This window comes from Rana temporaria, chromosome 10 (genome assembly GCF_905171775.1).
Source record: "Rana temporaria chromosome 10, aRanTem1.1, whole genome shotgun sequence".
NCBI lineage: Eukaryota > Metazoa > Chordata > Amphibia > Anura > Ranidae > Rana > Rana temporaria.
The window spans coordinates 11,160,454-11,184,045 of record NC_053498.1 but is presented as its reverse complement, the minus strand read 5'-3'; the positions used below and the strand labels follow the sequence as shown (position 1 = coordinate 11,184,045).

Here is a 23,592-nt window from a genome sequence, read left to right as displayed (position 1 = left end):
GCCACTAGATGGATCTGGCGATCCCAGGAAATAAACCTATTGGACGCATGTTGGAAATTATTCAGGATGGCACAGCTAAATGTGGTCCAGTTAAGGTTTATTATCTAGTGAAAAACACAAGCTGGTCCAAAAGACATTGGGCCAGATCCACAGACGAAGTATGCCGGCGTATCTACTGATACGCCGGCGTACTTTCAAATTTCCCGCGTCGTATCTTTGTTTTGAATCCTCAAAACATGATACGACGGCTTCTGGGTTGGATTCGACAGGTATACGTCTTCGTACGCCTTCGGATCTAAGATGCAATACTTCGGCGTCCGCTGGGTGGCGTTTTCTGCGTCGGGTATGCAAATTAGCGATTTACGATGATCCACGAACGTACGCGCGGCCGTCGCATTTTCTAACGTTGTCTGTAGTCGGCTTTTTCCGGCGTATAGTTAAAGCTTTTTTTTTTTCGGCGTATAGACTTGCCATGTTAAGTATGGCCGTCGTTCCCGCGTCGAAATTTTAATTTTTTATTTTTTTTGCGTAAGTCGTCCGTGAATCGGGATGGACGTAACTCACGTTTAAGTTAAAAAAATTACGTTGTTGCGACGTCATTTAGCGCAATGCACGGCGGGAAATTTAGGAACGACGCATGCGCAGTTCATTCGGCGCGGGGATGCGCTTCATTTAAATTAAACCCGCCCCCAACCCGACCAATTTCAAATACGCCGCCAGAAATACACTACGCCGCTGTAACTTATGGCGCGAACTCGCTGAGGATTCGAAAATGCGCCAGGTAAGGTACGGCGGCGTAGTGTATCTCTGATACGCTGCGCCGATCTACATGTATGTGAATCCGGGCCATTGTGAGATGATTGGGTATGGACATTTCACCGTTCATTGTTGTCTATGGAAAAAAATAATTCCTGTGTCATTATTTTACGCATGGCCGCTACACCTGGCATCCAAGATATGTTGGTAATGCACTTGCTGGACATGAACATGTCATGGTATTTACTTACCAGTGCTGGGCTTTGCCCGCTCAAGCCATCTGATGACATGGAAAAGCTTTCCTACTTTAAATGGAACTCCCCCTCCCTCCTCCGAGTCTATCTATGCCAACACAATCTCCCCCTCCCTCCTCTATCTATGCCAACACACAGGAATAAATTATAATGTAGTACAGACAGTTGGGGGACACAGGCTCAGTGCTCAGGACCGTCCACCATGACCATGTACCTTCTGATTGGCATTCTGTCCACCCTGCCAGCCACAGGTAAGTTGTCCCTCGAAACATAAATTGTATCTGTATTTTATCTTCTTTCTGGAATGTTAATTGATTACTTTAAATTATCTAATATAATGATATCATACACTTTGCAATGCAGGCAGTATTTTTTTTTTTCAACTTTTCTAATTTTATTAAAATCAGGTACAATTATTTATCAAAAAAAGGTTAATGTGCAAATACAGATAGATAGATATATATAGATATATATATATATATATATATATATATATATATATATATATATATATATATATATATATATTATATATATATATATATATTTTTTACTTTTCTTTTTTAATTAGCTATAAAATTAGTTATTACAAAAACGTAAATATACAAATACTGTCCCGGATTCAGATAGCCTTTACGTCGGCGTATCTATTGATACGCCGCGTAAGTTCTATGAAGCGCCGGCGTATCTCCTTTCTGTATTCAGAAAGCAAGATACGCCAGAATTTTATTAAGATACGGCCGGCGTAAGTCTCTCACACCGTCGTATCTTAGGGTGCATATTTACGCTGACCGCTAGGTGGCGCTTCCGTATATTTACGCGTTGAATATGCAAATTAGGTAGATACGCTGATTCAATAACGTACATCCGCCCGGCGCATTTTTTTACGTTGTTTACGTAAGGCTTTTTCCGGCGTAAAGTTACCCCTCGTAAAGCAGGGGTGAGTCATGTTAGGTATGGACGTCGGAAACGTACGAACAGCGTCGTATTTTACGTCGTTTGCGTAAGTCGTTCGCGAATAGGGCTTTACTTAAGTTACGTTCACGTCGAAAGCATTGACAGTTTGCGGCGTAATTTGGAGCATGCGCACTTGGAAACGTTTACGGACGGCGCATGCGACGTTCGTAAGAAACGTCAATTATGTGGGGTCACAAGTAATTTAAATAACACACGCCCACATCATCCACATTTGAATTAGGCGGGCTTACGCCTGCCCTTATACGCTACGCCGCCGTAACTTCGGGCGTAAGATCTTTCAGAATACACTACTCGCCTGACTGAGTTACGGCGGCGTAGCGCATATGAGATGCGCTACGCCCGCAGAAAGATACGCTAATCTTTCTGAATCTGGGCCACTGTTGTTTTCCTTTTTTTTTTTTTCTACTTTTTAATTTTCCGCTCATCTCCTTCTGTGAATCTAGCTACAAAATGAATTATTGTGAAAAGGTTCAAAAGAAAATAGTTTTTTTTTTAAATGTTAAATCTTATCCAAAGAAAAGGTTCATATGCATACAGTTGATTTCTCTTTAATTTTCCACTCATCTCCTTCTATGAAATTAGCTACAAAATGAGTTATTGTGAAAAGGTTCAAAAGGAAATAATTTTCTTTTTTTTTCAAATGTTCTCGAATAATACTAATTATCATTTTGTAACTGTTTTAAAAATATATCTAAAAAAGGTTCATATGCATACATATCAATACATGCATACATATATTTATGTTTATTTTTTGTTTACTCGTCTTTTTTTTTAATTAGCTACAAAATGAGTTATTACAAAAATGTTAATATACAAATACAGTTGCTTTCCTTTTTTTTTCTACTTTTTCATTTTCCGCTCATCTTCTTCTTCTATGAAATTAGCTACAAAATGAGTTATCATGAAAAGGTTCAAAAGGAAATAGTTTTTTTTTTTTTCCAAATGTTCTCATATTTTTAAAACAGTTACAAAATTATTTATCTAAAAAAGGTTCATATGCATACATATCAATACGTGCATATGCATGCAGATTATTCATTTATTTTCACTCGTCTTCTTTTAAATTAGCTACAAAATTAGTTCCTACAGAATGGTTTATATACAATTACAGTTTTCTCCCTTTTTTTTTTCTTCCTTTTTAATTCGATTTTTAATTAGCAACAAAATTAGTTATCGTGAAAAGCTTCATGAGAAAATAGATTTTTTTTTTTTCACTCATCTTCTTTTAATAAATTGGTTACAAAATTAGGTATTACGAAAAGGTTCTTGTTCAATATTTGTATTGTGTTTTAATTAAATAAAAAATATTTGTTTACCTCCTCCTTTTTACTAGTAAGATAAAGAAATAAAATCTGGAATTGTTTTTCCTCTTATGGCACAGTACTGTAGTAATTTTTCACTTGTATCCTTTTTAGCTAAACAGTTAGTTATCATGAAAAAGTTCAAATGCAAATACAGATTGTTTTTTTTTTTCTTTTTTTCATTAGTTTGTTACTTATCTTCTTTTTTAAATTAGTTCTAAGCGTAGTTACCACAATTTTTTTTTTTTTAGCACAACTGTTCAAAATTCAATATTTACAATATTTAAACCTCAAATATTTATTTTTTAGCTTTCTTTGAATTGTTTTAACAACTAAGATAAAGGGGAAAAAAATCTATAATATATATTTTCATGCAAAATAAACTTACTGCCATTGGCCCAGATTCACGTAGGAGATACGACAGCGTATCTCCAGATACGCCGTCGTATCTCTGAGTCTGAGGCGTCGTTTCTTGGCGCCTGATTCAAAGAATCAGATACGCCAGAGTTTCTCTAAGATACGACCAGCGTAAGTCTCCTACGCCGTCGTATCTTAACTACATATTTACACTGGCCGCTAGGGGCGTGTACGCTGATTTACGCCTAGAAATATGTAAATCAGCTAGATACGCCAATTCACGAACGTACGCCCAGCCGTCGCAGTACAGATACGCCGTTTACGTTAGGCTTTTTCCGGCGTAAAGTTACCCCTGCTATATGAGGCGCAGCCAATGTTAAGTACGGACGTCGGGCCAGCGTCAAATTTTCCGTCGATTATGTCGTTTGCGTAAGTCGTTCGCGAATAGGGCTGTGCATCATTTACGTTCACGTCGAAAGCATTGGCTTTTTGCGGGTTAATTTGGAGCATGCGCACTGGGATACTTTCACGGACGGCGCATGCGCCGTTCGTAAAAAGCGTAATTTACGTGGGGTCACAATACATGAACATAAAACACGCCCACATGTTCCATATTTGAATTAGGCGGGCTTACGCCGGCCTATTTACACTACGCCGCCGCAACTTTGCTTTGAGAATGCTGCACTTGCCTGTCAAAGTTGCGGAGGCGTAGCGTAAATAGGATACGTTACGCCCGCTCACAAATACGCGCTCCCTACGAGAATCTGGCCCATTGTATGCAGGAGAAGCCAAAGGACCAGTCATGGTGCATTCCCGAGGAGTTGGTATGACGGGGCCCCTCTGCTGTTAGTCCTTCATGAGTAGATGTTGTAGCAATGTTTGTGGTGACACAAGAGTCTGCGCTTCCTTCTGGTGTCATTACCCCATGAAATTTTCCACAGTTTGTCATGTTACAGCTAAAAACGTATATTTATTTTATTGGGATTTTATGTGATAGACCAACACAAAGTGAAGTGGAAGGAAAATGATAAATGGTTTTCAATTTTCTTTTACAAATAAATATGTGAAAAGTGTGGGGGGGTACTTTTTTTTGTATGGCGCCCCCCGGAGTCAATACTTTGTAGAACCGCCTTTCTCTGCAATTACAGCTGTAAGTCTTTTGGGGGTGTCTCTACCAGCTTTGCACATCTAGAGAGGGACATTTCTGCCCATTCTTCTTCTTTGTAAAATATCTCAAGCTCTGTCAGATTGGATGGAGAGCGTCTGTGATCAGCAATTTTCAAGTCTTGCCACAGATTCTCAATGGGATTTAGGTCTGGACTGTGACTGGGCCATTCTAACACATGAATAGGCTTTGATCGAAACCATTCCATTGTAGCTCTGGCTGTATGTTTAGGGTCGTTGTCCTGCTGGAAGGTGAACCTCCACCCCAGTCTCAAGTCTTTTGTAGACTCCAACATGTTTTCTTCTAAGATTGCCCTGTATTTGGCTCCATCCATCTTCCCGTTAACTCTGACCAGCTTCACTGTCCCTGCTGAAGAAAAGCACCCCCACAACATGATGCTGCCACCACCATGTTTCACGGTGGGGATGGTGTGTTCAGGGTGATCTACAGTGTTAGTTTTCCACCACATATATAGGTATATTCACAAAGAGTTAGGCCGGCTTATCAGTAGATAAGCCGACCTAACTCAGAATCTACGCCGAGCTAAGTTTAAGCGTATGCTCAAACAGAGATACGCTTAAACTTATCTAAGATACGACGGCTTGCGCCGTCCTATCTTAGATTGCAATTTTTCTGATGGCCGCTAGGTGGCGCTTCCATTGCGGCCGGCGTAGATTATGTAAATGAGGGGATAAGCCGATTCACGAACATACGCCAGGCTGACGCAGTACTTTTACGCCGTTTACGTAAGAGATAGGCCGCGTAACGTTAGTGCTAGGCTCTAGTGGAATAGTAATGTTAAGTATGGCCACCGTTCCCGCCGCGAAATTCGAAATTTTTACGTCGTTTGGGTAAGTCGTCCGTGAATCGGGATTTACGTAGTTTACGTCCACGTCGAAATCAATAGGCCCGTACGGCGTACTTAGCCGCAATGCACACTGGGAAATGTAGTCGCCCGGCCCATGCGCAGTGACAAGAAACGTCAAAAACGTGAGGTCAGGCCTCATTACCATGAAACACGCCCCCCCCCCCCCCCCAACCCATTTGAATTAGGCGCCCTTACGCCCGCTCGTTTTAGGCTACGCCGCAGTAAATTAGCAGGTAAGTATATTGAGAATCATTACTAGCCTAGCTAATTTACGGCGGCGTAGCCTAAACAGGCTACGCTACGCCGCTCTAAATTAACGCCATTGTACCTGAATCTACCTAATAGTGTTTTGTTTTTAGGCCAAAAAGCTTAATTTTGGTTTCATCGGACCAGAGCACCTTTTTCCGGGGCCCCTGCAATTTACCACCAGTCAGAGGGAGCATACGGCTGATAAGAAATGCATTCCCAAAAAAATTCTCCCAATTTTTTGGGCATGTAGACAGGTTGCCCAGAATCCAAGAGAAGCCCAATCGTTGCACTGATGGGCACTCATAAGCGGCACCGATAGGTGCCACTGGTGGGCACTGATGGGCACTCATAGGCGGCACTGATAGGTGGCACTGGTGGGCACTCATAGGCGGCACTGATAGGTGGAACTGGTGGGCACTGATAGGCAACACTGATGGACACTCATAGGTGGCACTGATGGGTGGCACTAATGGGCACTCATAGGCAGCACTGATAGATGGCACTGGTGGGCACTAATAGGTGGTACTGATGGGTGGCACTGCTAGGTGGCACTGATCAGGAGGCACTGACAGCCAATCACTTATTGGCACAGATATTGCCATCCTAATGGGCACTGATTGGCATCCCTGGTGGGCTTACCTGGTGGTCTGAAGTGGTCATCCTCGATGGTTCTGCACTGATAATCAATGAGCCGATTATCAGCGCAAACCCCCCCTGTCAGGAGAGCAGCCGATCGGCATGCCTCTACTCGCACCTGTCAGTGCAAGTGGAGGAAAAGCCGATAAACTTCTTCTTCCTGTTTACACTATATAGAATCACTGTGATGGAAAAAGGACCACCCCCCCTAAAAATGACTTGTAAACTCAATCAGGTGTATCTAATCACCTTCTCAATGTCACACAAAGCCATTTGACTTCAACTGTGATCAGCTGTGGTCATTTGGCTCAGCATGAAAAGAGCTTTCCTGGAGCATCTCTGTCCTTGGTAGTGCAACTGAGGCAAACAAAATCAATTATTGGTGGCAAGGCACTGCTCCAAATCAGGGACAGTCCCTCGAAATCAGGGACAGTTGGGAGCTATGCCTACAGAGGAAATCAGAGAACAAAGCTTCTCCTCCTCGCCATCCTGACAGTGGTTATTGTTGTGGTCCAGGGCTCCCAGGAGAAGCAGGAAACCCCAGGAACCAGGGATAGAAGGGTGTCGGTGGGGGAGGGGTGCCAACCGCGAGATATGTAACAGCTCTACAGCTGTCCAGGTCACTTTTGCAGAAAAAGTCAAGAGTTTCTTACTGCAGCCATGAGCTTCTTTTAACCTCTTCAAGCTCCGAACATGCTAGACATGTCCAAAGGGCTGAAGAGGTTAAGATTATATAACAGGTGCCGCACATTGCACTGTACTGTTGCATGCACTGAAGTACATATGACAGCTGGAACTGAGCCACCCTCAGGGCCGCCATCAGGAATTGTGGGGCCCCTTACACCGCTTCAGGCATGGGCCCTCCTGGAGCAGAGAACCGGGGGGGGGGGGGGGTGCTGCCGCCTGAAATTGAGAAGCGGGGGGGGGCTGCCACGAATGAGAAGCGGGGGGGCCCTTTAAATAAAAGAGAAGAAATAAAGAAAAATATATATAAAAAAAGGGGGTAGCCATCCGGGGCCCTGGGCCCTTTGATAAAAAATAAAAATAAAAAAAATATATAAAAATAAAAGAAATATAAATCTATATAAAAAATATATTTTTTTTATAAAAAAAAGGGGGGTTGTCATCCGGGGCCCTGGGGATCTCCGGACCCCTAAAAAAAAAAATTGGCCCTTTAACAAAAAATAAAATAAAAATATATTAAAAAAAATATATTTTGTTTATAAAAAATAAATAAAAAAAGAGGGGGTTGCCATCCGGGGCCCTGGGAACCTCCGGACCCCTAAAAAAAAAAAAAAAAAAAGTCCCTTTAATAAAAAATTAAATAAAAATATATTAAAAAAATATATATTTTTTTAATAAAAAATAAATAAAAAAAGGGGGGGTTGCCATCCGGGCCCCTGTGAACCTCTGGAACCCCTAAAAATAAAAACATTTTTAAAGGGGGTTGCCATGCGGGCCCCTGGGGACCTGCGGGCCCCTTACAGGTGTACTGCCTGTACCCCCCTGATGGCGGCCCTGGGCCCACCCTCATAAGGATATCCAATGCCACGCTGAATTACAGACCGGGAATGCCAGCAATGGCACGGCCCTTATAGAACACCAAGGGACTCAACCAGAAAAATGTTGAAAAACCAAAGTGGAGGGTCTACCCTCATCAACCAATCAAAGCACCAACCAGAACACATACATACTAGACATGTGCAGACTGGAATATTTTGTTTCGTTTTTTCGTTTGGAAAATAAATTTATTTAGTTACTCCCAAAAATCGTTTTGATTTACTTCGTTTTTCGTTGGGGAATAGCTTTCGTCCGAAAATCCAATAATACTTGGTTTCTGTCGAATGGTCAAAAGAATATTCGCCGGAACGTCGAATCTTTGTTTGTTTCTGTCTAATGGGCAAAAAATATTCGACGGAACGTCGAATCGTACATTTTCGTTCGAATATTCCGCCTACAAGAATTCTAATGTTGTATGACTAGTAATAATGTTGAATCCATTCTCTATAATGTCGAATCTATTTTCTCATAAATCGAAATCTATTCTCTGTAATGTCGAATCTATTATTTCTATAGTGTCGAATCTTTTCTCTATAATGTCGAATCTTTTCTCCATGATGTCGAATCTTTTCCCTATAATGTCAAATCTCTCTATATCGAATTTTTACCACAACGAAAACGAAAATAAAGCATTTTTTATGTCGGATCTTTTGGTTTTCGTTTCTTGCACTTTCGTTATCGTTTGTTAAAACGATAACCAAAAAAACAGATTTTCGGACGAAAATGCATTCTAACGAAAACGAATGCACATGTCTAATACATACTACATTAGTTACTACAGACAGCAGTCCTGTTTTTGGCTTACTACCATTCTGTACTCTGTATGACAACAGTTCAGCGCAAGGACAGCTGTGATAGTCCACCGGGCTTCCATGCCAATGGATTGTTGGTAGGAGGCCAATGTATATCCAGTATTACAGGCCAACGAAATACCACACCCAGCCAAATTCTATTTGGAGACTACAAAATGCAATTCAGCCTTGTAACTTAAAGGTTAAACTCGCCTGCCGCCCACTACGACACAACCTGAATAGATTCCCGAAACTAGATCTGCAATAAACAAAGATCGGGACCAAATGTCCCAGACAATGTAGACTTCGAGTGTCTACCGGAGATGAATAGGAAATAATGACATTGTGATGTGGTTATGCTGGAGCTTTTTTTATTTTATATATAAAGTATAAAAGTTGTATGATGGTCATATCTAGTGGTGGGTCATGTTGGGTGGTGTAGTCTTCTATGTATGGTAGGGGTGCAACGGATCAAAAAACTCACGGTTCGGATCGTTTCTCGGATCAGGAGTCACAGATCAGATCATTTTTCGGATTGGCAAAAAAAAAAAAATCTTCCCCACTGTAATATCCACATCTCCTCCCCCCCCCCACCAACTATAGTACCCCCTCGGTGCAGACACCCCCCCCTCCTCTTAGTACAGAGACCCTCCCCTTCTCAGTACAGTGACCCCCCCTTCTCAGTACAGTGACCCCCCCTTCTCAGTACAGTGACCCCCCCTTCTCAGTACAGTGACCCCCCTTTCTCAGGACAGTGACCCCCCCTTCTCAGGACAGTGACCCCCCCTTCTCAGGACAGTGACCCCCCTTCTCAGTACAGTGACCCCCCCTTCTCAGGACAGTGACCCCCCCCCCCCCAGCTAGTACCGACAGACGAGCGGCATGTCCCACAAGTGCGGGCTCCTCCTCTGTGGGTGTAAACAGAGGAGGGCCGCCGCCGGGTGTACCAAGATGGCCGCGGCTCTGGAGCTAGGCTGAAGCCGCGGTCTTTCCTAATGTTACATCGGCGGCTCCGGAGCTAGGCCGAAGCCGCGGCCTTTCCTAGCGTTATGGTCGCGGCTCCGGAGGTAGGCCGAAGCCGTGGCCATAACATTAGGAAAGGCTGCGGCTTCGGCCTAGCTCCGGAGCCGTGGTAATCCACGGATCACAGTGTGTTCCGATCCGAAGGGGGTGACCCGTTCGGATCACGGATCAACTGTGATCCGTTGCACCCCTAATGTATGGAGTGTAAAATAATTAAATGATGGTCATGTCTAGTGGTGGGTCATGTTGGGTGGTGTAGTCTTCTATGTATGGAGTGTAATAGAATTGTGTGATGTCATATCTAGTGGTGGGTCATGTTGGGTGGTGTATTTGATGGGGACAGTTGTGCGCACAGTGGCTGCATTTGACCGCACAGTGGCTGCAATTGATGGGCACAGTGGCTGCATTTAATGGGCGCAGTTGCTGCAATTTATGGGCACAGTGGTTGCATTTCATGGAGACAGTGGTGTGCACAGTTGCTTCATTTGATGGAACAGTGGCTGCAATTTATGGGCATGGTGGCTGCATTTGATGGCACAGTGGCTGAAATTGATGGGCACATTTGTTTGTTTGCCCCCCCAAAACAAATATGAGCACCAGCCGCCACTGGTGAGAGGTAAGATATACCTGGAAGTGATCTACTGGTACATCACTGAGCTAGCATTCACTATTTTATCACCAGATGCTCAGTTTGAGTTGACCCGCTTTGTAGCAGGTTTAGGTGTATCAGAATTACAATAAATGTAAAATAACTATTTTCACCACTAGAGGGCCCTCCGTCTGCTCTTCTAAAGGTCTGGACTCTAAGCATTTCCTATGGTGTTTGAATGCCTATCTCTGGAATCTGTCACCCCCCCCCCCCCCTCAATACTTACAGGGTCATGTCCTCCCGAGATATGAATTCTTGTTGATCTCATTACAGTAATGTGTGTGCCGTGCTTCAGATTCCCAGATTCTACGTCAGGCTAATGGAGAACGCAGACCGGAGTCGTCACATTGATTGGAGTCATTACATTTTATTCTGAACTCCGGGGCAGATATGAAGACACATAGGTAGATTCAGTAAGAGTTAGGCCGACTTATCTACAGATAAGCCGACCTAACTCAGAATCTACGCCGACCTATGTTTAAGTGTATTCTCAAACAGAGATACGCTTAAACATATCTAAGATAGGACGGCTTGCGCCGTCCTATCTTAGATTGCAATTTTTCTGATGGCAGCTAGATGGCGCTTCCATTGCGGCCGGCGTAGATTATGTAAATGAGGGGATACGCCGATTCACGAACATACGCCAGGCCGACGCAGTACTTTTACGCCATTTACGTAAGAGATAGGCCGCGTAAAGTTAGTGCCAGGCTCTAGTGGAATAGTAATGTTAAGTATGGCCGCCGTTCCCGCCGCGAAATTTCGAAATTTTTACGTCGTTTGCGTAAGTCGTCCGCGAATCGGGATTTACGTCGTTTACGTCCACGTCGAAATCAGTAGGCCCGTACAGCGTACTTAGCCGCAATGCACACTGGGAAATGTAGTTACCCGGCGCATGCGCAGTGACAAAAAACGTCAAAAAGGTGAGGTCAAGCCTCATTACCATGAAACACGCCCCCCCCCCAACCCATTTGAATTAGGCGCCCTTACGCCCGCTCGTTTTAGGCTACGCCGCCGTAAATTAGCAGGTAAGTATATTGAGAATCAATAGTAGCCTAACTAATTTACGGCGGCGTAGCCTAAACAGGCTACGATACGCCGCCCTAAATTAATGCCAATACCTGAATCTACCTAATAGATGATGCAGCTCTGTAATCATAAATTCATCCTACATTTATTCTTTAATCACAAGCAGCGTGAGAACCTGAATCTGACCTGGTATTGGCCTCCTGTAGTCCCTGTACTGCAGAGCTGGAGCCTGAGAGGAAGAAGCAGCACAAGGCACCAATCAGTTTGGACATCTAGTGGTAGAAAAAAGTATTGCAAGGAAAATCTCTGGATTAAGCTGAATACGGCAGTAAGGCCTCAGTGTAAGGACCTGGATCTGACCTGGTATTGGCCTCATGTAGTCCCTGTACTGCAGGGCTGGAGCGTGAGAGGAAGAAGCAGCACAAGGCACCAATCAGTTTGGACATCTAGTGGTAGAAAAAAGTATTGCAAGGAAAATCTCTGGATTAAGCTGAATATTGCAGTAAGGCCTCAGTGTAAAGACCTGGATCTGACCTGGAATCAACCTCATGTAGTCCCTGTACAGCAGGGCTGGAGTGTGAGTGGAAGAAGACAATCTCAATTGTTTTTGTTTGCAAATGTACTAATACGGCTACAACCAAATAATAAATAATGCCCAAAAAATAAATTGCACAAATGATTGTGACATTCGGCCAATGAATGTTTAATGATTGGACAAGTGTGGGTATAATTAAAACCTAGGGGCTAGATTCAGCAACATACGGCGGCGTATCTCCAGATACGCCGCCGTAATTTGAAATCTGCGCCGCCGTATCTTTACGCCGATTCTCAAAGGCAGATACGTTGAAAAAATAGGCTTCCTCCGCCGACGTAACTTGAATACTCCGGCGTATAATTGTGTGCAATTTTACGCTGGCCGCTAGGGGGCGCTTCTGTAGATTTCAGCGTAGAATTTGCAAATGAGCTAGATACGCCGATTCACAAACGTACGGAATTTTTTTACGTCGTTTGCGTAAGGCTTTTCCGGCGTAACGTTGCTCCTGCTTCTATGAGGCGTACGCAATGTTAAGTATGGACGTCGTTCCCGCGTCGAATTTTGATTTTTTTTACGTCGTTTGCGTAAGTCGTTCGCGAATAGGGCTGGACGTAATTTACGTTCACGTCTAAACCAATACGTCCTTGCGGCGTACTTTGGAGCAATGCACACTGGGATGTGTACACGGACGGCGCATGCGCCGTTCGTAAAAAAAAACGTCAATCACGTCGGGTCACCACCCATTTACATAAAACACGCCCCCCTCATACTCATTTGAATTAGGCGCGCTTACGCCGGCCCCATTTACGGTACGTCGCCGTAACTTAGGAGGCAAGTGCTTTGTGAATACAGCATTTGCCTCTCTGATTTACGGCGGCGTAGCGTAAATACGATACGCTAGGCCGCCGTAACATTGCGCCCGGCTACCTGAATCTAGCCCTTTCTTTTTTAGTTTTTAATTTTTTCTATCAACAGGCTTATTCAGTAAAGCAGGTAGTCTGGTAAAAAAAACAATTGAAAGATCGCCACCTGCTGGCAGAGAATCAACTACGCTCTAAATCCCTGCCAACAGATTGCTGGATTGCCTTGGGCACACATTTTTGGGTGATTTTCTGGACAAATTAAAATCCCTGATCCTTATGTGAACACGAGGGTTCGGCTCACCTTGGCATGTACAAATAATTAGTAAATGTCGCCAGCATGACCAGGGCAGAGTTTGTGAAAAACGGGCAATTCATCGTGCCAGCGGACCTGTGCTTGAAGCTGAAGTCCAAGCTATGCGCTAAATACAAGGGGGCAGATCCACATACAATTGCGTGGGCGCAGCGTATGTGAGATACGCTACGCCGCTGTAACTTACTTTGCAAATCTTTGAATCCTGAAAGAATTTTGCGCCGTAAGTTACGGCGGCGTAGTGTATCTCTCGCGGCGTAAGGGCGCGGAATTCAAATGCGGCGAGTAGGGGGCTTGTTTAATTTAAATGAAGCGCGTGCCCGCGCCGAACGAACTGCGCATGCCCCGTCCGTCAAAACTCCCAGGGTGCATTGCTCCAAATGACGTTGTTGTTTTTGACGTGAACGTAAATGGCATCCAGCCCCATTCACGGACGACTTACGCAAACGACGTAAAATTTTCAAAATTATTCGCGGGAACGACGGCCATACTTAACATTGAGTACGCCACCAGATAGCAGCTTTAACTATACGCCGAAAAAATGCCAAACGGAAACGACGTAAAAGAATGCTACGGCCGCTCGTACGTTCGTGGATCGTCGGAAATAGCTAATTTGCATACTCGACGCGGATTAATACGGGAACGCCACCCAGCGGCCGCCGGAAAATTGCATCTTAGATCCGACGCCGTACCAAGGCGTACGCCTGTCGGATCTAACACAGATGCCGTCGTATCTTGTTCGGTGGATACCAAAACAAAGATACGACGCACAAAATTTGAAATTACGCCGGCGTATCAACAGATACGCCGGCGTGATTTCTTTGAGGATCTGCCCCATCAGCTGTGTAAATCCCAGGACAGGATAGACAGAAAAATAAATCCTTTGGCAGATAAAGCCAATTTCTTATTTGTATTTCATCATCCTGGTATTTCGCTCATAGCTTGGAGTCCAGCTTAAAGCACAGACAGGCATACAAGGGCATTTCAGAACATGTGTCTCATACATACGTGTGCTGATGTGTGTTCAATAAGAACCGCACAGAAAGCACCGATTACAAACTGAGGGCTAAAGATGACAAATTATACTTCTAAAATATGCTAAAACCTTCAGTGATGGACCGATAATTCCCCTCCCCCACATCACAGCAGATTTATATTACCAGTTATTGGATGACAGATGTCATGTATTAAACACTGGCAGACTATTGTGTCCTTTCATTGTACACAGAGGGCATTATACAGAATCCCGGAGCTCCTATTCCCCGGATCTCTCTGTACAAATAACAAACGTCGGTTTTATTTGTGTGTAAAGTCTGCACCTGCTGAACTACAAAGAGACCTTTTCTGATGTCCGAGACATCGAGCTTAGATATCCATTACTTACAGCGTTTAGACCCTTCCTTTGCTTCCTCCCTTCCTTCTTTCCTTTCTATACTTCTTCCCTCCATCTCCCCTTTCCTTCCTTCCTCCCTTCTGTCTTCCTTTTCTTCCTTCCTTTCTATACTTCCTCCCTTCTGTCTTCCTTTTCTTCCTTCCTTTCTATACTTCCTCCCTCCTGTCTTCCTTTCTACCCTTCCTTCCTATCCTTTCATACCTTCCTTCCTATCCTTCCTTCCTTCCTCCCTGCCTCCCTTACTTCCTATCTTTCTTCCCTGCCGTCTTACCTTCCTTTCTCCCTCCCATCCATTCTTTCTATCCCTCCTCTCTCCCTCCCTCCCTTCCTTCCCTTATTTCCTTCCCTCACTTCTGTCTTTCCTTCTTTCTTTCTTTTCTTCCCTCCCTTTCTTTCTTACTTTTTTTTTCTTTCTTTCTTTCCTCCCTCCCTGCTATCTTCCCTTCCTCCCTTTATCCACCCATCCTTCCTTTCTACCCTTCCTTCCTATGCATCCTCCCTTCCCCCTACCTCAATTCTACCCTCCCTACCTTCTTTCTTCCTATCCACACTCCATGCCACCTCCCCTACTTCCTTCCCCTCCTTCCTCCCTTCACCCATCCTTTCTACCCTCCCTTTCTTCCTATGCACCCTCCCTGCCATCCTCCCTTCCTTCCCCCTACCTCAATTCTACCCTCCCTACCTTCTTTCTTCCTATCCACACTCCATGCCACCTCCCCTACTTCCTTCCTCCTTCCCTTCCTTCTCCCATCCTTCCTCCCTCCCTTCATTCCTTCACCCATCCTTTCTTTCTACCCTTCCACCCTCCCTTTCTTCCTATGCACCTTGCCTGCCATCCTCCCTTCCATCCTTACCATCTTCCCCCTACCTTCCCTCCCTACTTCTTTTCCTTCCTATCCACGCTCCATGCCATCCTTCCTTCCCCCTACCTTCCCTTCTACCCTCCCTACCTTCTTCCTACTATCCACACTCCATGCCATCCTCACTTTCTTCCTCCCTTCTTTCCTTCCTCCACCCATCCTTCCTCCCTCCCCCCATCTTTCCTCCACCCATCCTCCCTCCCTCTCTTCCTTCCTTCATCCATCCTTCCTTCCTTTCGACCCTTCCTTCCTTTCGACCCTTCCTCCCTCCCTTCCTATGAACTCTGCCTGCCATCCTCCGTTCCTCCCTTCCTATCTTCCTTCCCCCTACCTTCCCTTCCTATACACCCTCCCTGCCATCCTCCCTTCACCCAACCTTCCCTCCCTTCTTTCCTATCCACCCTCCATGCCATCCTCCCTTCCTTGCTTGCTTCCTTCCCCCATCCTCCCTTCCTTCTCCCATTCTTCATTCATCCTCCCTTCCTTCTCATATCTATCTATCTATCTCTATCTTTACTTTTCATATCTTCCATTTATCTACATTGTTCTTTCCAGTCAAATCACTGTGTAAATAAGAAGGGTTGCGACTAGTTCCTGGCCAGTAGAAGGAGAGAGAGAGGGTATACAGAGAGAGAGAGAGAGAGGGGTATACAGAGAGAGAGAGAGAGAGAGGGGGGGTATACAGAGAGAGAGAGAGAGAGGGGGGGTATACAGAGAGAGAGAGAGAGGGGGTATACAGAGAGAGAGAGAGAGGGGGGGTATACAGAGAGAGAGAGAGAGGGGGGGTATACAGAGAGAGAGAGAGAGAGAGAGAGAGGGGTATACAGAGAGAGAGAGAGAGAGAGAGGGGTATACAGAGAGAGAGAGAGAGAGAGAGGTATACAGAGAGAGAGAGAGAGAGAGGGGTATACAGAGAGAGAGAGAGAGAGGGGTATACAGAGAGAGAGAGGGGTATACAGAGAGAGAGAGGGGTATACAGAGAGAGAGAGGGGTATACAGAGAGAGAGAGGGAGAGAGGGGGGGTATACAGAGAGAGAGAGAGGGGGGTATACAGAGAGAGAGAGGGGTATACAGAGAGAGAGAGAGGGGTATACAGAGAGAGAGAGAGAGAGAGAGGGGGGGTATACAGAGAGAGAGAGAGGGGGGTATACAGAGAGAGAGAGGGGGGGTATACAGAGAGAGAGAGAGGGGGGGTATACAGAGAGACAGAGAGGGGGGGTATACAGAGAGAGAGAGAGGGGGTATACAGAGAGAGAGAGAGGGGGGGTATACAGAGAGAGAGAGAGGGGGGGTATACAGAGAGAGAGAGAGGGGGGGTATACAGAGAGAGAGAGAGAGAGAGAGAGAGAGGGGTATACAGAGAGAGAGAGAGAGAGAGGGGTATACAGAGAGAGAGAGGGGTATACAGAGAGAGAGGGGTATACAGAGAGAGAGAGGGGTATACAGAGAGAGAGAGGGGTATACAGAGAGAGAGAGAGAGAGAGAGAGAGAGGGGGGTATACAGAGAGAGAGAGAGAGAGAGAGAGAGAGAGAGAGAGAGAGAGAGAGTATACAGAGAGAGAGAGTGTATACAGAGAGAGAGAATACAGAGAGAGAGAGAGAGAGAGAGAGAGAGAGAGAGAGAGAGGGGTATACAGAGAGAGAGAGAGAGAGAGAGAGGGGGGTATACAGAGAGAGGGGGGTACAGAGAGAGAGAGGGGTATACAGAGAGAGAGAGAGGGGGGTATACAGAGAGAGAGAGAGAGAGAGAGAGGGGGGGGTATACAGAGAGAGAGAGAGAGAGAGAGAGAGAGAGAGAGAGAGAGAGAGAGAGAGAGAGAGGGGTATACAGAGAGAGGGGGGTACAGAGAGAGAGAGAGGGGTATACAGAGAGAGAGAGAGGGGGGGGTATACAGAGAGAGAGAGAGGGGGGTATACAGAGAGAGAGACAGAGGGGTATACAGAGAGGACAGAGGGGGGGGTATACAGAGAGGATATAATATAAAAGAAGATGGAGGGAGAAACCTTCAGGGTGAAGACGTGTGCTCTGCTCTGCACCTCCTATTCACCATCCCCCCACCCCCTATATACAGCTACAGACACCACCCCTCCTATATACAGCTACAGACAGTCCTACTCCTTGGCAGAGATTCCAGAATTGAAGCAGAGAAAAGCCCGCGCACACCCCTGTTTAGCAGAGCAGCCGAACGGCTTGTGATCACTTCCTGTAACTTCTCTGTACCATGTCACCAAACAGTCACATGGTCTGTGACATCACCAGGGTCCTTCAAATGGCCAGGAACTAGCCGCTACCCAATAAGAAGTAAGCTAGAAAGGCGCTGCCGACGCTTACCTTGTACGTCATCACAAGTGGCCGCTCGTGTCACCCAACGTTTTCCGACCCATTCTGATCTGCTTGGCGGGAGCTGTGTATTACGATGTTCCCATCACCGCGTTCTCAAATCGGAGCGACATCCCGGCGCCCGCTTTCTAATCGGGGACCCGCTGGAAGGAAAAGTCTAGCCGCTGGTATTCCTTTGCATTCTCCGGTGTTTTCTTCACCCGCAGGGAGCCGGGCCACGACGGGTGCTTCCTGGGCAATGCCAACAAAAGGAGCGGCTCACCCGTTCGTTGTTGAGACTGACAATTACAATGTTCAGCTGTTCGGATCATCTCTCCCTGTCAAGGTCATGGAGGCATTGGCAAATTCTAACGATCAACCTTTAAGTTTCAACGTGTGTGACTCTGGATGGGCCTGGTTAGTCTCCGGGGATCGCCTTACAATCTGGAAGATCGGCCAGTCTCCATCTGCAAAGTTGGTGTGCAAAGAGTTGCAACTCCCACCCAGCAAATCGCCATCTTCTGCAGAACTCGTCGCTGTATCCGCTCACTCGGGTGATTCTTCTTCTTCTTCTGCGCAGTCAGTTGCGGTAATGGCGGCTACACGCGAAGGAACAGTCCGCCACTGGCCGAGTCTCTCGCATGAAGAATTTTTCACCGAAACGCATGTCGATTTTAATGGCTCCGCTTGTGCGTTCCTTACTGCCGTTCAGATCGGCGATTTCGTATTGTCATCGGAAGCGAATCGGCTTGTTCGATTAATGCCGGATTCCTCTGGGAAAATCCACCAGCGCTTCTTTCAGCAAGGGAAAAGCGTGCTGTCCGGTATCGGCCGCAGAGTTTCGTCTCTCTTGGGCATTTTACCTTCCGCCGTGGAATCTTCTCTTTGCAGCGTTCTTTGGGATAAAGGAGATTGCTTATACACGCTCACAAACACTAGCATTGAGAAATGGGAAATGAATGACAGCGCCGAATATCACATTCAAAGTTGGGACTTCAGACAGCTGATTGACGAAAAAATTTCTGATGCCATTTGGGGCTCTGAAAGTAATTACAGCGCTATCAGAAGCGGAATCAACTTCGCTTACTTGGATTTAAATCACAATGAAGACGGTCTGATTATCTTGGCCGCTGCCTGGCGTTGCGGAGACGATCCTTGCCTGATCTATTACACCCTTGTAAATGTAAATGACGAAGGTTACAACTTTTCCGATGAAGTTAATGTTGACGTTACTCAATTCAACCCACTTTTTGAGTCTGAAGAAATGTTGATTTCTCATCTTGTGGTTCCTAACTTTGCTGGACAGTCGTTTTACATCTATACCAAAGAAATGGTTTTTGCCTATTCCGTGGGGCGTAAGAGAAGCACTTTGACGCAGGAGACCATTTCATTTGAAGCGCAAGGAGATTATATAATAGGAGCGGGAACTTGTGCTGATATGCCAATCGTTTTTACCAGAAAGAGTGGCCTTCTTACTATCGTTCCTCGAGAAAATGCATTGGGGTTGCTGAAAGAGTTTGAAGATTCACCATCGTCGTCAATGGCTGTCGTCAGTAATCGGGTTGCGTTGCCGGAGAAGGGAGACGCAATTAATTGTGACAAGACAAAGTTGCTGAAGGCTGCGTTTTTGCAATATTGCAGGAAGGATACAGTTGGGGCACAGTGCATGATAGACAGTCTGTTCCCAACTGCTGTGGATTTCCAAACGGACAAAGAATTGGATCAAGCTGTTGCACAAATCAGCATGGACTTGGTGGATGACTATCCTGCGTCTGATCCTAGATGGGCAGAGTCAGTACCTGACGAAACGGCTTACTTGAGTAATACTTCTTTGATTCTTTTGCATCAGTTGGAAGATAAAATGAAAGCACATTCATTTTTTCTGGACTTTCTTCATCAGGTTGGGCTCTTCGATTGTTTAAGCACCTGCCAGACGAGAGAGCTTACCGTGGCAACTCGACTGTTGCTTTGTGAACACGCTGAGAAACTGTCATCTGCAATTGCTCTGAAGAATCACCACGCCAGGCTTCCTAAACTGGTAAACTCTGCTATACAGCTGGCACTAAACAAAAAAATGCATTCCGTTCCACCAAACCTTACTGCTGCTGATGTCTACTTTAGAGAGGTATCGCAGATGGATATCATCTTTGAATGCTTTGTAGACCAAGAGGAAGCCGAGCTGCAAAACTCAACTATGGACACTGCAGACTGGGCAAATGTAGTTCTTGATGTGAATATGATTTTAAAGGATATGCTGCACGCTGCAAGTCAGTATCGTCTAAATAAAGCATCTCTTTATAAAACTGAACATATGAAAAAAGAACCAGAGTATATCCCATGGACTGCTTCTGTAGGTATTCGTACAGTTATTTCACGCCAGCACAGCATAATACTTAAAGTCTACTCTCAAGCTGATTCCATACTCCGCAGCGAGCTCGCAGAACAACTGGCATCCCTATTGAATTATTTTCTTGATGATTACGTCACTCAGTTGAAATCTGTGGACCAGCCATCCAGCCAGGAACGATACAACGTTCTTGAAGTAGAGTATGCACAGAAGAGATCTGAACTTCTCACTCCATTTTTGACGTTGGGACAGCACCAGTGGGCATCTAGTCTTGCTGAGAAGTTCTGCGATTTTGATATTTTGGTGCAGATATGTGAAATCACAGACAGCGAGAACAGGCTGCAGCATTATATGACTCAGTTTGCTGATCAGAATTTTTCAGATTTCTTGTTCCGCTGGTATTTAGAGAAAGGGAAGCGTGGAAAGCTTTTGTCCCAACCAGTTTCCCAGCATGGGCACCTGGCTTTATTTCTGCAAGCTCATGAACATCTTAGTTGGTTACATGAAGTTAACAGCCAGGATTTTGAAACGGCACACAGAACACTGTATACCCTTGCAAACATGGAGAGACGGTACTTTAGTAAGAAGAAGACACTGTTGGCACTGAGCAAATTGGCTGCTTTGGCATACGATTCGCATGAAGATGTATGCATGCATGAAGATAAAATTGAAGAAATTGCAGACCAGGAACATTTTCTTCTTCATCAAGAAACCTTGCCTCCACAGGTTCTAGAGGATAAAAAATTGGAATTAAACATGATGCCTGTGCTGACACCATTAGAATTAATCAAGCTATACATAAGTGAAGAGAACAGAAACGCAAATGAAAATGATTTCAAGAAAGCTCTTGACCTGCTGGAATATATCCATGAGGATGATGGAGTGAATTTGGAACAACTGAAGCAAGAAATACTTTGCAAATCTGTAAAGAAAAACACGTGGTCTACTTTAGGTGGGAAAGATGACCCAATCGAAGCCTCAAAAAACTCAGTTTTTGTTAAAGTACTTCAAAAGTTATTAAATGAAGGCAAAGACCTTGAGACTTACTTACCCGATGTAAACGCTCTTCTTCAGTCAGATGAACTTGGCAGTTTGAAGTCAAATCGATGTTTTGAGTTTGTTCTAAAAGCAAACTATGAACATTTTTTAAAAGCACATGCATAATTGACTTAAAAATACCTACTATTTTGTTTCCAAATAAGGATATGTGCTAATAAAATTACAGCTTGGGGAAAAAAAATGAAGTTTTTTTTTTTTTATATATCCCTTTCATGCCTACGCCTATGTATGACATTTGGCGTTTACAAGTTAAAATCCATATTTTTGGCTAGAAAATTACTTAGGACCCCCAAATATTATATATATTTTTTTTAGCAGAGAATCTAGAGAATAAAATGGCGATTTTTGCAATATTTTATGTCATACGGTATTTGTGCGGCGGTGTTTTAAACACAACTTTTTGAGAAAAATTAACTTTCATGAATTTTAAAAAAATGAAAAAGTAAAATTAGCCCATTTTTTTTGCATAATGTGAAAGATGATATTACGCCGAGTAAATAGATACCAAGCATGTCACGCTTTATAATTGCACGCAATCGTGGAATTGCGACAGACTACGGTACCTAAAAATCTCCATAGGCGACACTTTAAACTTTTTTTACGGTTACCAGGTTAGAGTTACAGAGTAGGTCTAGTGCTAGAATTATTGCTCTCGCTCTGACGATCACGGCGATACCTCACATGTGTGATTTGAACACTGTTTTCATATGCGGGCGCGACTTCCGTATGCGTTTTCTTTGCTGCGCAAGCTCGCGGGGAGGGGGGCGCTTTAAAAAATTTTTTTTTTGTTTTCTTATTTATTTTATTTTTATAATATTAAATTGTGTTGTTTTTTTTTTTTTTGTTTTTTTTTCATTTTGATCACTTTTATTGCTGTCACAAGGAATGTAAACATCCCTTGTGACAGCAATAGGTGGTGACAGGTACTCTTTATGGAGGGATCGGGGGTCTAAAAGACCTCCGAGCCCTCCTTTGCACTTCAAAGTATTCAGATCGCCGAAAACGGCGATTCTGAATACTGTGTACTTTTTTAAATCCGGCGCCATTGGCAGCCGAGAAACCCGGAAGTGACGTCATGACGCCGCTTCCGTGGTTTCAATGCGGAGACTGAATTAAAGCCGTTTACGGCTTAGTGTCAGTCTCCGCCTGGACACAGAAGGCGCCGGATGGATGATCGGGTCTCCCGGTGGGACGGGAGGCCCGGTCAGAGCGGCGAAAGGCGGCGGGAGGGGGGGGATGTCCCCTCCCGCTCCTCCGGCATAACAACCGAGCGGCTTTTAGCCGCATCGGTTGTTATGTTTGGATAGCCGATCGCCGGGTCTAAACAACAGTACCGGGATGATGCCTGCGGCTGCAGGCATCATCCCGGTATAACCCCCGAAAGCCGAGGACGCATATATGCGTTGCGTCGGCGTGAAAGGGTTAAATATTACTAATGTTCCCTTCTTTAACCACTTGGTTTCCAGCCCATAGTCAAAAGACGTCCTGTTTTTAAAGATGGATATCTCAGTAACAGCAGCAGCTGCTGCCACAACTGAGGTATCCATCTTTAGTGCCGACGGTCCTGTACACGATAACGGCGGTCTCCGGCGGATTCGCCGCGAGATCGCCGTTATCGGTGGCGGGAGAGGGCCCCCCTCCCGCCGCTGTCCCGCGCCCTCCGCCGCTTACTGGAGCCGTCGGTAGCGGCGGAGGAGATCGGGACCGTTCGGCAGCTGTGCGGGGTTACGAGTGAAGGAAAAATCTCCTTTGCCCGTCCCCATAGCTCTGCTGGGCGGAAGTGACGTCAAAACATCAGTCCCGCCCAGCGTCTTAAAGCAACATTTTTTTTTTTTTTGTCATTTGAAAAAATGACATTTCCAATTTTTTTTTTTTTTTTTCTTGCATTTTAGTCTAAATATGAGATCTGAGGTCTTTTTGACCCCCAGATCTCATATTTAAGAGGACCTGTCATGCTTTTTTCTATTACAAGGGATGTTTACATTCCTTGTAATAGGAATAAAAGTGATTATTTTTTTTATTTTTTTTTTATTTCAGTGTAAAAAATTATAAAAATAAATAAGAAAACAAAAAAAAAAATTTTAAAAACGCCCCGTCCCGACGAGCTCGCGCGCAGAAGCGAACGCTTACGCGTGTAGCGCCCGCATATGAAAACGGTGTTCAAATCACACAAGTGAGGTATCGCCGCGATCGTTAGAGCGAGAGAAATAATTCTAGCCCTAGACCCCCTCTGTAGCTCAAAAAATGCAACCTGTAGAATTTTTTAAACGTCGCCTATCGAGATTTTTAAGG

The 23,592-nt window shown here is 44.8% G+C and overlaps 2 protein-coding genes across 2 annotated transcripts in view; both read left to right on the top strand.

The window, feature by feature from the left end:
- Positions 1–847: 847 nt before the first annotated feature.
- LOC120916308 (phospholipase A2 inhibitor and Ly6/PLAUR domain-containing protein-like) overlaps positions 848–23,592 on the top strand; it is a 32,484-nt gene continuing 9,739 nt past the window's right edge. Inside the window, exon 1 of the mRNA XM_040327212.1 lies at positions 848–1,261. Coding sequence (XP_040183146.1) covers positions 1,213–1,261 — 49 coding nt within the window. The 5' untranslated portion in view covers positions 848–1,212. The remainder of the gene's footprint in view (positions 1,262–23,592) is intronic.
- Positions 17,885–21,470, top strand: NUP133 (nucleoporin 133). Its single transcript, XM_040327211.1, has one exon. It carries the CDS (start codon positions 17,992–17,994, stop codon positions 21,403–21,405), a length of 3,414 nt encoding a protein of 1,137 aa, XP_040183145.1. The 5' UTR covers positions 17,885–17,991; the 3' UTR covers positions 21,406–21,470.

What these genes read in the sequence shown, in the direction of transcription:
- NUP133 (XM_040327211.1), top strand. Translation starts at nt 17,992, where the DNA reads ATGTTCCCATCACCGCGTTCTCAAATCGGAGCGACATCCCGGCGCCCG.